Genomic DNA, 14,669 nt, shown 5'->3' with positions numbered 1-14,669 from the left:
TGGCTTGATCGACTCGCTATTGATCGCTGATCAAGAATACATATAATTTATATAGTCGGCAACGCTTCCTTCTGCTTGTTATATACTTTTCAACAAATCTAGTATAGCTCTACGAGTAAAAGTATAAAATTGTATCATTTTGTTTCAGATATTACAGTAAAACATAAATCTATAGTTACCTTGTGGTTTATTTGATCCGGGTTGTCTTCATTGTCAATAGTTTTTGACTTGAGCAGCGAAAAATAAATTGGATTTTTGTAAGTGGTGTATATGAGTTCTCTGTTTAGTCTATATTACAAAACGAGTCGTGCTTTCCCATGGTCTTTTGTCCGTCTGCCCGATTGTTATGAACTTGGAACATCGCGAACCTTAAGTGCTAGTTGGACTAAGCCTATATGCAGCGCAGGTTGACTACTGCTTCAATTTTCGTAAAATAATAAAAACCGCGATCTGTCCATTCCGTCCGTATGAATTTTAGATCTGAGGAATATAAAAAGTCAGGGCGTTGAGACTTATGCTCCAGATTCTAGAGCAGTTGTCCAAAACTGCCATGCCAACACTTTTCAAAAATGTTCCCATTTTTTTCAGAAAATTATTGTCTTGGCACTTTCTATAGATGTGCAAAAAGAATGTCGAAAATTCTCCATCGAACTACCACTATCTGAGTTACAGGTTTTACCTTACTTTGACGAATAATAATATTTGTTTAATATATGAAAAATATTAAAAACTGTGCGATTAATCCCAACCCAGATAGTTAATTCACTTAATTCGGTGTTCTTTTCATAAATCGCAAACTTTCCTATTGCTGTGTTGAGGAAACGCAAAACTCTTGTTAAAACAGTAGTGAACACATTTTCGTTTTTCGTTGATTGGAACCTTATAGTTTTGCCCACGCTGCGGACTGCCAAATTGTGTTTGCAAGTCATGAAAACGATTTAATATTGATTGCATTGCCATTTTCTAACTCGTCGTTTTTAAAATGCACAGTGTCTTCAGCTTAAATATTTTAAAAGTACTATACATTTGTGGTCAAAAAATAAACTTCACTTGGTTATATTACTATGGCAGTGTGAAATGCTCTAATATATTTAATACAAGAATCGATTTCAAAATATGTGAAACAAATATCGATATATTCTATATATGCATTACATCCCTATTTAGTTTTCCCGTCAGCGCAGAAGTTACTCTGTGATTGAACAGTGAAAAATTAAATTACAAAAACGAAAAAATCAAGATGAGGGAAAACTTCGTCCACTCACGGCAAACAACAAGCCATTTGTCTTTGGAGCATTACGTAAGAATCTGCATTTTTCCAAGTGTGTGCAGGAGTGTGAGTTTAAACTTCCCTGTGAAGAGATGTGTCCCTAGTGAAAATAGATCACGAAAACAAAACCATTGTTGGACTCATCCATATTTGATTTGTGAAATAACAAAGTTTTCGATTTTATTTCTATAATTGCAGCGCACAAAGTGAAATGTTGTATTCATTACAATTGTGAACTCATTTGCAATAGCCACTAAAGCGGGTTAATCGAAAGTGCAGAGTCTGCACTGCAGATCGTTGTCCGATTCCACCAGCATCCACAATGCACCTCCAGCCCACCCCAGCTTTCCCTCTTCCATTGCATTTGTATCCCACCCATTTGGTCATTGCACTCATTCCACTCCGTTCGTGCTTTCGATCAACCAGAGATGGCTAGCACTGCGATAGTTCACGCTGGACTTGCGGTTATCGCTAACTTTTATGGCTACTGAAAATGGATTCACCAAAATTGTAACTAAAATTATTAGTTTGGTCAGATAGCAATCCCATTCACTCCACCGAAATGCCCGAAACGAGCCGCGACCATGAGCTCAGCCGATGACGAAGATCCCCATAACTATACTATTCCAAGTCCAAAATGAATTCGTGTTTGATTTGTTTCTTACTAAAATAGAAAGAAAAAATTTAACTTATTTTAGAATTGGTAACTTATAGCACTAGTCATTAAAAATTACTCTATTTTTGCATATCGGAGAAAATTGTATTAGAATTAGAATTGATTTCTCGAACCTCGCTGCAACAGAATACATTAGCGAAAAATTAACTCACCATAAGACGCATTATTTGTTAATCGGACTTTGTGTTTTAACCCCTAAAATGAATGAGGGAATTGTTACCCTACCCTAGATCCACATCGCTGGCAGTGGCTCGCTGGTCAGACTTCTTTCGGGCACTTGGGTCGCAGAATGGCCATGGCTATTCCTGAACTATGTTTTAAGTTGACCAGCCGACCACCCTGACGCTTCCGGGTAACTTGACGACTTGATGTTTCCGTGGCCAGCGAGTCGCTTTTCTGTCGACCCACTGACCAGCCCGTTGCCTTTGCTAACTAATCGGTTAACTCTTTCGCAAACGCAGAACCCAATGCCACCGTCAAGCCTTTGATCCAAATGCCGTTGCAGGCCGCCAATGTCCAGAGCAGCAGTCTCCTCGGTGGCTTCATATCCGACACCGGCCACTCCGGTGGCTGTTCAGCAAGCCATCGACTCCTGTCCCGTTCAAGTGCCGAACTCGTCCGCCAACAGCAAAATCCGGAGCGGACGCCATCGCCTCGAAGCTGCCTTGCCAGTTATCATCAAGGAGAGCGATCTCTGTCGACGATGAACCGTCCGTCGACATTATAGAGGACAATACCAGTGCCAGCGGCATCGGGGGCAAGATCCCATTTTAAAAAGATCTTCCAAAAGCGGAAGAAGTCGTCTGGTAAGCGTGGAATTCTTGGTGAACAGTTTTCCCAGACTTTTATCGCACACACACACGAATCACTAGAGTTCTTATGAAAGGACAGACTGGAAATTACTAACATTTTACAATAACATATATGTCTTTTAACTCGATCGTAGAACGCACTCGGGACAAGAAGCTGCGACGGAACGCCCTGCGCAAGTCCATGCTCCCCAAAACGCTCTGATGGCCCTCAACGAGGTTAAGGGCGTGACCATCAGCGATTTCACCATCGACATCAATACCGACGGGGGATTCACGGCCGTTGTCATGTAACTCGACTCAGTACGTGGGCAAGGGTACCTCAAAGATGACAGCCAAGAACGCGGCCTGCGAGAAGGCTTGGCGGATTTATAATTGCGAAGATGACGCCTAAGCCTCCCCGTATTCACCAGGTGGAGATAGGTCGGAGCCAATAGACACTAACGAGATGAGGCCGATGCACCGGATGATGATCTGCCCATGTTGAATCTGGCTTCGTTTGCCATCTACAAGCTGTCACGGAGTGGGAGCGCGAGGGCTATGTCGTACCCGAGATGCACCCTTCGCCAATGCTGCCCAGCAGGCCGGAGGGGATGCCGGAACTCCAGTTCCCGCCGCGCCAAGGAACCAAAGAAGCCGCCAGTGCGTACGGAGCTACCCTCTGGCTGGGAGACCATGCACCCGGCGACCATTCTTTGCATTGTAGGCCAGCCCACCTACTATTCACTGTCAGTAATCAATTCCCTGCAGATGCGCCCGGGACTCAGCTACTGGACTACGGGTCATCTGGCGACAATACCACCGGCATGCAGCATCTGGGAATCACGGTGGACAACCAGGAATTCCACGCCCACGGCAGATCCAAGAAGATCGCCCGTCTCAACGTGGCCGTGAAAGTGTGCAACTCTCTGTTCGGCACAAACTTCGCCTACGGCGACACCGCTTAAGACACCAACTCCAACCGCAGACTCCAAACTCCGACAGCAACACACCTCGCCAACACGCCTCTCTTTAATTATAATGTATACAATTGTACCGTGGAGAGATTATGCTATCTTACGTGTAAGGAAATAGGGTCGACAAGTTGCCAACGTGTTGGGTGGGCGCTAAGTCTGTCAGCATATCGGCTGCTGTGGAAGTTTATTTGGTCTCCAGTGGGACAACTTTTAAGTCCTTTTCGATGACTCGGTTGCTCACATACCAGGGTAGCCCAGATGCATGTCGTGCCGCTCGCGATTGTATTACTCCAAGCCCATTGAGCTGAGTCCGGAGGCACACTCCACACTTGGATTGCGTAGGTCAGTGTGACCTAATATGGCTTTTATTAAGGGAGCCTTAACTGCCATATGGAGGTTGCTTGAGTGGAAAAGCCTGTCCAGCTTTTCAGTTCCATGAGGATTTGGCTCTAACTGCCGTGATATGGGCTTTTCAACTCAGCGTCCATCAAGGTCAACTCCGAAGTAGCAGGGATGAGACGTGGTCAATGGTATTTCCGTCAAAGAGAAGACCTAGGCATGTTTGAGTCGCAGGTAAATGTGACACAGTCCGACTTAGTGAATGTAATGGATTTGTTCCATTTACCAGTCCATCGCTCGATTGCAGCAGCCATTCCTGAACTGCATTGCAGTGTACAGGGTATACGGAAGGTCCAAGCACACTTTCCTGTGGAACCCCTGCATGAATGTTTCCAGGCTTGACACGACAGTTTCGTACAGCAACATCGAAGGGCGATCAGCGATGAAGGAGCTGAGGATGGCATAATAGGCTACTCGGAGGAGATCTTTCATTTTATATAGCAGACCTTCATGCCACACCTTATCAACGCTTGTTTCACGTCCAAAAATTCGCCGACTGTTCAAAGCTAGTTCTTGTGGATGTGTTACCTACCTCCGGCAGTTCCATCAAGCGGGTAAGCAAAATTCTCTCAAAAACTTTGGAGAAAGTTGGTAGCAGGATTATCGGGCGATATGAGTCGATCTGTGTTGGTGACTTTCCAGCTTTGGGATCATTACAATGCGCGCACGTTTTCATTGCCTGGGAAAATTATCTAATCTTAGCATAGCATTAAATATTTTCCCAAGAGCAAGCACGTTATAGAAATTTCGCAGTTCGGTTGTCTATGCCATAGTAACCAGGGTTTTTTTTTGGCTACAAAACCTTTAGTTGCATCATTACTTCATGCGGTAAGGTATAGGCGTGTCTGAGCGTCGGAGTATGAATATTGCTGGTAAATGCTAGGATCTCCTGTCGTGTGTATTGTCTTCTGAGGCGTCTTTTGTGGCTAAGCAAGTCCCTAGCCTCCAAGCTTAAAATGGCAGGCCTTATGGCCGTGAGACCAACTTGGTGTAGCCTGCCTTGCAGCTTCAATGATCGCCGATGTGAGTAGTCGACGTACGCTTCCATCCTACTGCAAAGTGTCAATGGAAATGTTGTGTTCTACAGTAGCCTCGATGTGTTCTTTAAAGATCCGAATTCTCGCTTGTGGAGACAGCATTTTTAACACTTCGAAATGATTGGGCGTCTTCAATCAATGGCAGATGATGGTCAGATAACAGTTCTGTCAGCACTTTCACCCTGATTAGTTGCTGTCTAAAGCCATTGGAGATCCCAAAATCTATGGCACTTGGAGAGGCAGTTGCACGGTGGGGGTAGCATGTGGCTTCTCCAATTGTGTGTGATGAACTGCCCAGCAATGGCAACTGTTCATCTAAGTGTCGGAGGGGCAGTATATTAAGGCAACATTAAAGTTTCCTCTGCTTGCAGTCAGCTGAATAGTTACTTCCTGGATATGATTTTGAGATAAAGTGGCGATGAGCGATATTTGATCTAGCAAGGATGTTGTCTGTCATCCGGATGGTTGGCAGTATGTAGGGTAAGCCATAGACCAAAGACACTAGAATAACTAGAATATTTTTTGTCCTTCCAATTTATATAACATGAGAGCGCTTATTCTATGTTTATTTTTGTTCGTTTTGTGTTTGGCTGCCGACTGTATACATGCGTATATGGTGTTCTATGCCCAGAGCAATGTATTTTATTTTTAATTATTTCTTGGTTGCAAGTCTGATAAGTTTCATAAATCTAAAACTATTTTGTCTAATTTAATTATTTTCCAAGGAGATCATCCTTCCGTCCGTATAATAGCTGTAAAAAAACTTTAGTCGTGCTTAAATATATATTCTTGTAATGTATTTAAAAATCCCTACTTGCTTACCTCTGACTAGGATGTATTCCCTGTGAGGGCCATTCAGGATGATAACTTTTTGGGATTTTCTGTATAGAATGGCAAGGAAGGACGGGCATTACATGATCCTTCACCACAGTTGAGGATCGAGCAAAAGCTCGTAGCACGCAATCATATCGATAATCGTCACAATGAAATAAGGCTGAGATTCCAGGACAAGAGCACCACCCACATAACCGACAAGGAGCAGGTGGACCTTTGCGCGTGCGTCTTGGAATATCTTCAAACAACCACCCGGCCTTACGCTATGTTCGTCGGATTTCAACGGTTGGCGAGCTCAGTTAGCTGTCGCTTTACATTTCCCTAAATATAGGTTTATAAGAACTATATTTTTAAGAAGATTTCCTGTTTTGTACTTACAATATTTTAGGTATGAAGGGCAATTAATCTTCTACGTCCTGTTTCGTTTTTGGTGGTGTTGGTTCATTTACCAATGTTGTTCAATTCCTTCTCTTAGAGGCGTATTATTTGGGTGGACCTCAGATAAACAAGAGAGAATGCTATAGTCGAGTTGCCCAACTATCAGATACCCGTTACTCAGCTAGTGTGAATGCGAACGCGAAATTTCATAGTTTTTCTAGGATAATGGAAGACTAATAACATTATGAAAATATATCGAAAAATGGTTCAAAAATAAGTTATTAGGCAAATCGATCTTGCAAATTTACAAGATTAATACAATGTGAAAAAAAATCAACACATTTTTCAAAAGTGTGGCGTGGTAGTTTTATGCGGTTTGTAAATAAACTTGCGCAACATCTATGTCTCTAAATCTGTATGCTGAATCTCAACCTTCTAGCTTTTATATTTCCTGAGATCTCGACGTTCATACGGACAGACGGTCATGGCTTGATCGACTCGGCTATTGATCCTGATCAAGAATACATATAATTTATATAGTCGGCAACGCTTCCTTCTGCTTGTTATATACTTTTCAACAAATCTAGTATAGCTCTACGAGTAAAAGGTATAAAAATTGTATCATTTTGTTTCAGATATTACAATGTAAACATAAATCTATAGTTACCTTGTGGTTTTATTTGATCCGGGTTTGTCTTCATTGTCAATAGTTTTGTGACTTGAGCAGCGAAAAATTAAATTGGATTTTTTGTAAGTGGGTGTATATGAGTTCTCTGTAGTCTATGATTACAAAACGAGTCGTGCTTTCCCATGGTCTTTTGTCCGTCTGCCCGATTGTATGAACTTGGGAACATCGCGAACCTTAAGTGCTAGTTGGGACTAAGCCTATATGCAGCGCAGGTGACTACTGCTTCAATTTTCGTAAAATAATAAAAACCGCGATCTGTCCATTTCCGTCCGTATGAATTTTTAGATCTGAGGAACTATAAAAAGTCAGGGCGTTGAGACTTATGCTCCAGATTCTAGAGCATTTGTCCAAACTGCCATGCCAACACTTTTTCAAAAATGTTCCATTTTTTTCAGAAAATTATTTGTCTTGGCACTTTCTATAGATGTGCAAAAAGAATGTCGAAAATTCTCCATCGAACTACCACTATCTGAGTTACAGGTATCTTACCTTACTTTGACGAATAATAATATTTGTTTAATATATGAAAAATATTAAAAACTGTGCGATTAATCCCAACCCAGATAGTTAATTCACTTAATTCGGTGTTCATTTTCATAAATTCCGCAAACTTTCCTATTGCTGTGGTGAGGAAACGCAAAACTCTTGTTAAAACAGTGTGAACACATTTTCTGTTTTCGTTGATTGGAACCTTATAGATTTTGCCCACGCTGCGGACTGCCAAATTGTGTTTGCAAGTCATGAAAACGATTTAATATGTGATGCATTGCCATTTTCTAACTCGTCGTGTTTTAAAATGCACAGTGTCTTCAGCTTAAATATTTTAAAAGTACTATACATTTGTGGTCAAAAAATAAACTTCACTTGGTTATATTACTATGGCCAGTGTGAAATGTCTCTAATATATTTAATACAAGAATCGATTTTCAAATATGTGAAACAAATATCGATATATTCTGATATATGCATTACATCCCTATTTAGGTTTTTTCCCGTCAGCGCAGTAAGCTTATCTCTGTGATTTGAACAGTGAAAAATTAAAATTACAAAAACGAAAAATCAAGATGGAGGGAAAACTTCGTCCACTCACGGCAAACAACAAGCCATTTGTCTTTGGAGGCATTTACGTAAGAATCTGCATTTTTTCCAAGTGTGTGCAGGAGTGTGAGTTTAAACTTCCCTGTGAAGAGATGTGTCCCTAGTGAAAATAGATCACGAAAACAAAAACCATTGTTGGACTCATCCATATTTGATTTGTGAAATAACAAAGTTTTCGATTTATTTCTATAATTTGCAGCGCACAAAGTGAAAGTGTGTGTATTCATTACAATTGTGAACTCATTTGCAATAGCCACTAAAAGCGGGTTAATCGAAAGTGCAGAGTCTGCACTGCAGATCGTTGTCCGAATTCCACCAGCATCCACAATGCACCCTCCAGCCCACCCCCAGCTTTCCCTCTTCCATTGCATTTGTATCCCACCCATTTGGTCATTGCACTCATTCCACTCCGTTCGTGCTTTCGATCAACCAGAGATGGCTAGCACTGCGATAGTTTCACGCTGGACTTGCGGTTATCGCTAACTTTTATGGCTACTGAAAATGGATTCACCCAAAATTGTAACTAAAATTATTAGTTTTGGGTCAGATAGCAATCCCCATTCACTCCACCGAAAGTGCCCGAAACGAGCCGGCGACCATGAGCTCAGCCGATGACCGAAGGATCCCCATAACTATACTATTCCAAGTCCAAAATGAATTCGTGTTTGATTTGTTTCTTACTAAAATAGAAAGAAAAAATTTAGCTTATTTTAGAATTGGGTAACTTATGTAGCACTAGTCATTAAAAATTACTCTATTTTTGCATATCGGAGAAAATTGTATTAGAATTAGAATTGATTTTCTCGAACCTCGCTGCAACAGAATACATTAGCGAAAAATTAACTCACCATAAGACTGCATTTATTTGTTAATCGGACTTTGGTGTTTTTAACCCCTTAAAATGAATGAGGGAATTGTTACCCTACCCTAGATCCACAGTCGCTGGGCAGGTGGCTCCGCTGGTGCAGAGCTTCGTTTCGGGGCACTTGGGTCGCAGGAATGGCCATGGCTATTTCCTGAACTATGGTTTTAAGTTGACCAGCCGACCACCCTGACGCTTCCGGGTAACTTGACGACTTGATGGTTTCCGTTGGCCAGCGAGTCGCTTTTCTGTCGACCCACTGGACCAGCCCGTTGCCTTTGCTAACTAATCGGTTAACTCTTTCGCAAACGCAGAATCCCAATGCCACCGTCAAGCCTTTGATCCAAATGCCGTTGCAGGCCGCCAATGTCCAGGAGCAGCAGTCTCCTCCGGTGGCTTCATATCCGACACCGGCCACTCCGGTGGCTGTTCAGCAGCCATCGACTCCTGTCCCCGTTCAAGTGCCGAACTCGTCCGTCCAACAGCAAAATCCGGATGCGGACGCCATCGCCTCGAAGCTGGCCTTGCCAGTTATCATCAAGGAGGAGCCGATCTCTGTCGACGATGAACCGTCCGTCGACATTATAGAGGACAATACCAGTGCCAGCGGCATCGGGGGCAAGATCCCATTTAAAAAGATCTTCCAAAAGCGGAAGAAGTCGTCTGGTAAGCGTGGAATTCTTTGGTGAACAGTTTTCCCAGACTTTTATCGCACACACACACGAATCACTAGAGTTCTTATGAAAGGACAGACTGGAAATTACTTAACATTTTTACAATAACATATATGTCTTTTAACTCGATCGTTAGAACGCACTCGGGACAAGAAGCTGCGACGGAATCGCCAGCTGCGCAAGTCCATGCTCCCCAAAAACGCTCTGATGGCCCTCAACGAGGTTAAGGGCGTGACCATCAGCGATTTCACCATCGACATCAATACCGACGGGGATTCACGGCGTTGTCAATGTCAACTCGACTCAGTACGTGGGCAAGGGTACCTCAAAGATGACAGCCAAGAACGCGGCCTGCGAGAAGGCTTGGCGCGATTTTATAATTGCGAAGATGACGCCTAAGCCTCCCCGTATTCACCAGGTGGAGATAGGTGCGGAGCCAATAGACACTAACGAGGATGAGGCCGATGCACCGGATGATGATCTGCCCATGTTGAATCTGGCTTCGTTTGCCATCTACAAGCTGTTCACGGAGTGGGAGCGCGAGGGCTATGTCGTACCCGAGATGCACCCTTCAGCCAATGCTGCCCAGCAGGCCGGAGGGGATGCCGGAACTCCAGTTCCCGCCGCGCCGAAGGAACCAAAGAAGCCGCCAGTGCGTACGGAGCTACCCTCTGGCTGGGAGACCATGCACCCGGCGACCATTCTTTGCATTGTAGGCCAGCCCACCTAACTATATTCACTGTCAGTAATCAATTCCCCTGCAGATGCGCCCGGGACTCAGCTACTCGGACTACGGGTCATCTGGCGACAATACCACCGGCATGCAGCATCTGGGAATCACGGTGGACAACCAGGAATTCCACGCCCACGGCAGATCCAAGAAGATCGCCCGTCTCAACGTGGCCGTGAAAGTGTGCAACTCTCTGTTCGGCACAAACTTCGCCTACGGCGACACCGCTTAAGACACCAACTCCAACCGCAGACTCAAACTACCGACAGCAACACACCTCGCCAACACGCCTCTCTTAATTATAATGTATACAATTGTACCGTGGAGAGATTATGCTATCTTACGTGTAAGGGAAATAGGGTCGACAAGATTCGCCAACGTGTTGGGGTGGGCGCTAAGTCTGTCAGCATATCGGCTGCTGTGGAAGTTTATTTGGTCTCCCAGTGGGACAACTTTTAAGTCCTTTTCGATGACTCGGTTGCTCACATACCAGGGTAGCCCAGATGCATGTCGTGCCGCTCGCGATTGTATTACTCCAAGCCCATTGAGCTGAGTCCCGGAGGCACACTCCACACTTGGATTGCGTAGGTCAGTGTTGGACCTAATATGGCTTTTATTAAGGGAGTCTTAACTGCCATATGGAGGTTGCTTGAGTGGAAAAGCCTGTCCAGCTTTTCAGCTTCCATGAGGATTTGGCTCTAACTGCCGTGATATGGGCTTTTCAACTCAGCGTCCATCAAGGTCAACTCCGAAGTAGCAGTGGGATGAGACGTGGTCAATGGTATTTCCGTCAAAGAGAAGACCTAGGCATGTTTGAGGTCGCAGGGTAAATGTGACACAGTCCGACTTAGTGAATGTAATGGATTTGTTCCATTTACCAGTCCATCGCTCGATTGCAGCAGCCATTCCTGAACTGCATTGGGCTGAATTGAAAGGATGAGTGCGACGCAAGCATGACGGTGTCATCAGTGTAGGTGGCCAGGAGCAGCTGAGCAGGGGAGGCTTCATCGGTGTTGTTCACGGGAGTTGGCATGTCAGCAGTGTACAGGGTATACGGGAAGGGTCCAAGCACACTTCCCTGTGGAACCCCTGCATGAATGTGTTCCAGGCTTGACCGACAGTTTCGTACAGCAACATCGAAGGGCCGATCAGCGATGAAGGAGCTAAGGATGGCATAATAGGCTACTCGGAGGAGATCTTTCATTTTATATAGCAGACCTTCATGCCACACCTTATCAAACGCTTGTTTCACGTCCAAAAATTCGCCGACTGTTCAAAGCTAGTTCTTGTGGGATGTGTTACCTACCTCCGGCAGTTCCATCAAGCGGGTAAGCAAAATTCTCTCAAAAACTTTGGAGAAAGTTGGTAGCAGGATTATCGGGCGATATGAGTCGATCTGTGTTGGTGACTTTCCAGCTTTGGGGATCATTACAATGCGCGCACGTTTTCATTGCCTGGGAAAATTATCTAATCTTAGCATAGCATTAAATATTTTCCCAAGAGCAAGCACGTTATAGAAATTTCGCAGTTCGGTTGTCTATGCCATAGTAACCAGGGTTTTTTTTTGGCTACAAAACCTTTAGTTGCATCATTACTTCATGAGGTAAGGTATAGGGCGTGTCTGAGCGTCGGAGTATGAATATTGCTGGTAAATGCTAGGATCTCCTGTCGTGGTGTATTGTCTTCTGAGGCGTCTTTTGTGGCTAAGCAAGTCCCTAGCCTCCAAGCTTAAAATGGCAGGCCTTATGGCCGTGAGACCAACTTGGTGTAGCCTGCCTTGCAGCTTCAATGATCGCCGATGTGAAGTAGTCGACGTACGCTTCCATCCTACTGCAAAGTGTCAATGGAAATGTTGAGTTCTACAGTAGCCTCGATGTGTTCTTTAAAGATCCGAATTCTCGCTTGTGGAGACAGCATTTTTTTAACACTTCGAAATGATTGGGCGTCTTCAATCAATGGCAGATGATGGTCAGATAACAGTTCTGTCAGCACTTTCACCCTGATTAGTTGCTGTCTAAAGCCATTGGAGATCCCAAAATCTATGGCACTTGGAGAGGCAGTTGCACGGTGGGGGTAGCATGTGGCTTCTCCAATTGTGTGTGATGAACTGCCCAGCAATGGCAACTGTTCATCTAAGTGTCGGAGGGCAGTATATTAAGGCAACATTAAAGTTTCCTCTGCTTGCAGTCAGCTGAATAGTTACTTCCTGGATATGATTTTGAGATAAAGTGGCGATGAGAGATATTTGATCTAGCAAGGATGTTGTCTGTCATCCGGATGGTTGGCAGTATGTAGGGTAAAGCCATAGACCAAAGACACTAGAATAACTAGAATATTTTTTGTCCTTCCAATTTATATAACATGAGAGCGCTTATTTCTATGTTTATTTTTGTTCGTTTTGTGTTTGGCTGCCGACTGTATACATGCGTATATGGTGTTCTATGCCCAGAGCAATGTATTTTATTTTTAATTATTTCTTGGGTTGCAAGTCTGATAAGTTTCTTAAATCTAAAACTATTTTGTCTAATTTAATTATTTTCCAAGGAGATCATCCTTCCGTCCGTATAATAGCTGTAAAAAAACTTTAGTCGTGCTTAAATATATATTCTTGTAATGTATTAAAATCCCTACTTGCTTACCTCTGACTAGGATGTATTCCCTGTGAGGGGCCATTCAGGATGATAACTTTTTGGGATTTTCTGTATAGAATGGCCAAGGAAGGACGGGCATTACATGATCCTTCACCACAGTTGAGGATCGAGCAAAAGCTCGTAGCACGCAATCATATCGATAATCGTCACAATGAAATAAGGCTGAGATTCCAGGACAAGAGCACCACCCACATAACCGACAAGGAGCAGGTGGACCTTTGCGCGTGCGTCTTGGAATATCTTCAAACAACCACCCGAGCCTTACGCTATGTTCGTCGGATTTCAACGGTTGGCGAGCTCAGTTAGCTGTCGCTTTACATTTCCCTAAATATAGATTTATAAGAACTATATTTTTAAGAAGATTTCCTGTTTTGTACTTACAATATTTTAGGTATGAAGGGCAATTAATCTTCTACGTCCTGTTTCGTTTTTGGTGGTGTTGGTTCATTTACAATGTTGTTCAATTCCTTCTCTTAGAGGCGTATTATTTGGGTGGACCTCAGATAAAACAAGAGAGAATGCTATAGTCGAGTTGCCCAACTATCAGATACCCGTTACTCAGCTAGTGTGAATGCGAACGCGAAATTTCATAGTTTTTCTAGGATAATGGAAGACTAATAACATTATGAAAATATATCGAAAAATGGTTCAAAAATAAGTTATTAGGCAAATCGATCTTGCAAATTTACAAGATTAATACAAATGTGAAAAAAAATCAACACATTTTTCAAAAGTGTGGGCGTGGTAGTTTTATGCGGTTTGTAAATAAACTTGCGCAACATCTATGTCTCTAAAATCTGTATGCTGAATCTCAACCTTCTAGCTTTTATATTTCCTGAGATCTCGACGTTCATACGGACAGACGGTCATGGCTTGATCGACTCGGCTATTGATCCTGATCAAGAATACAAATAATTTATATAGTCGGCAACGCTTCCTTCTGCTTGTTATATACTTTTCAACAAATCTAGTATAGCTCTACGAGTAAAAGGTATAAAAATTGTATCATTTTGTTTCAGATATTACAATGTAAACATAAATCTATAGTTACCTTGTGGTTTTATTTGATCCGGGTTTGTCTTCATTGTCAATAGTTTTGTGACTTGAGCAGCGAAAAATTAAATTGGATTTTTTGTAAGTGGGTGTATATGAGTTCTCTGTAGTCTATGATTACAAAACGAGTCGTGCTTTCCCATGGTCTTTTGTCCGTCTGCCCGATTGTATGAACTTGGGAACATCGCGAACCTTAAGTGCTAGTTGGGACTAAGCCTATATGCAGCGCAGGTTGACTACTGCTTCAATTTTCGTAAAATAATAAAAACCGCGATCTGTCCATTTCCGTCCGTATGAATTTTTAGATCTGAGGAACTATAAAAAGTCAGGGCGTTGAGACTTATGCTCCAGATTCTAGAGCAGTTTGTCCAAAACTGCCATGCCAACACTTTTCAAAAATGTTCCCATTTTTTTCAGAAAATTATTTGTCTTGGCACTTTCTATAGATGTGCAAAAAGAATGTCGAAAATTCTCCATCGAACTACCACTATCTGAGTTACAGGTATCTTACCTTACTTTGACGAATAATAATATTTGTTTAATATATGAAAAAT

The 14,669-nt window shown here is 42.9% G+C and overlaps 1 protein-coding gene, 1 long non-coding RNA gene and 1 pseudogene across 5 annotated transcripts; 2 read left to right on the top strand and 1 right to left on the bottom strand.

Moving 5' to 3' along the window:
• The first annotated feature begins 3,326 nt into the window (after positions 1 to 3,326).
• LOC6620677 lies at positions 3,327 to 3,724 on the top strand. Its single transcript, XM_032724858.1, has 2 exons — positions 3,327 to 3,457; positions 3,506 to 3,724. Exons 1-2 carry the CDS (start codon positions 3,349 to 3,351, stop codon positions 3,700 to 3,702), a joined length of 306 nt encoding a protein of 101 aa, XP_032580749.1. The 5' UTR covers positions 3,327 to 3,348; the 3' UTR covers positions 3,703 to 3,724.
• Positions 3,725 to 8,095: 4,371 nt separating this feature from the next.
• On the top strand, positions 8,096 to 13,035 carry LOC6620676 (annotated as a pseudogene).
• On the bottom strand, positions 12,842 to 14,641 carry LOC116802014. Of its 4 annotated transcripts, none has more exons than XR_004362414.1 (4): positions 14,627 to 14,641; positions 13,444 to 13,560; positions 13,051 to 13,386; positions 12,842 to 12,993 (listed from the first exon to the last, which is right to left on the bottom strand). It is a non-coding gene; the product is annotated as an uncharacterized LOC116802014 (long non-coding RNA). The 4 variants fall into 4 exon arrangements; XR_004362413.1 differs by lacking the exon at positions 14,627 to 14,641 and adding an exon at positions 14,114 to 14,500; XR_004362412.1 differs by lacking the exon at positions 14,627 to 14,641 and having other exon boundaries at positions 13,444 to 13,730.
• Positions 14,642 to 14,669: the final 28 nt, after the last annotated feature.

This window comes from Drosophila sechellia, chromosome X (genome assembly GCF_004382195.2).
Source record: "Drosophila sechellia strain sech25 chromosome X, ASM438219v1, whole genome shotgun sequence".
In the NCBI taxonomy this organism is placed as follows: domain Eukaryota; kingdom Metazoa; phylum Arthropoda; class Insecta; order Diptera; family Drosophilidae; genus Drosophila; species Drosophila sechellia.
The sequence above is the reverse complement of the archived record's forward strand: the minus strand, read 5'-3'. Positions and strand labels throughout refer to the sequence as shown.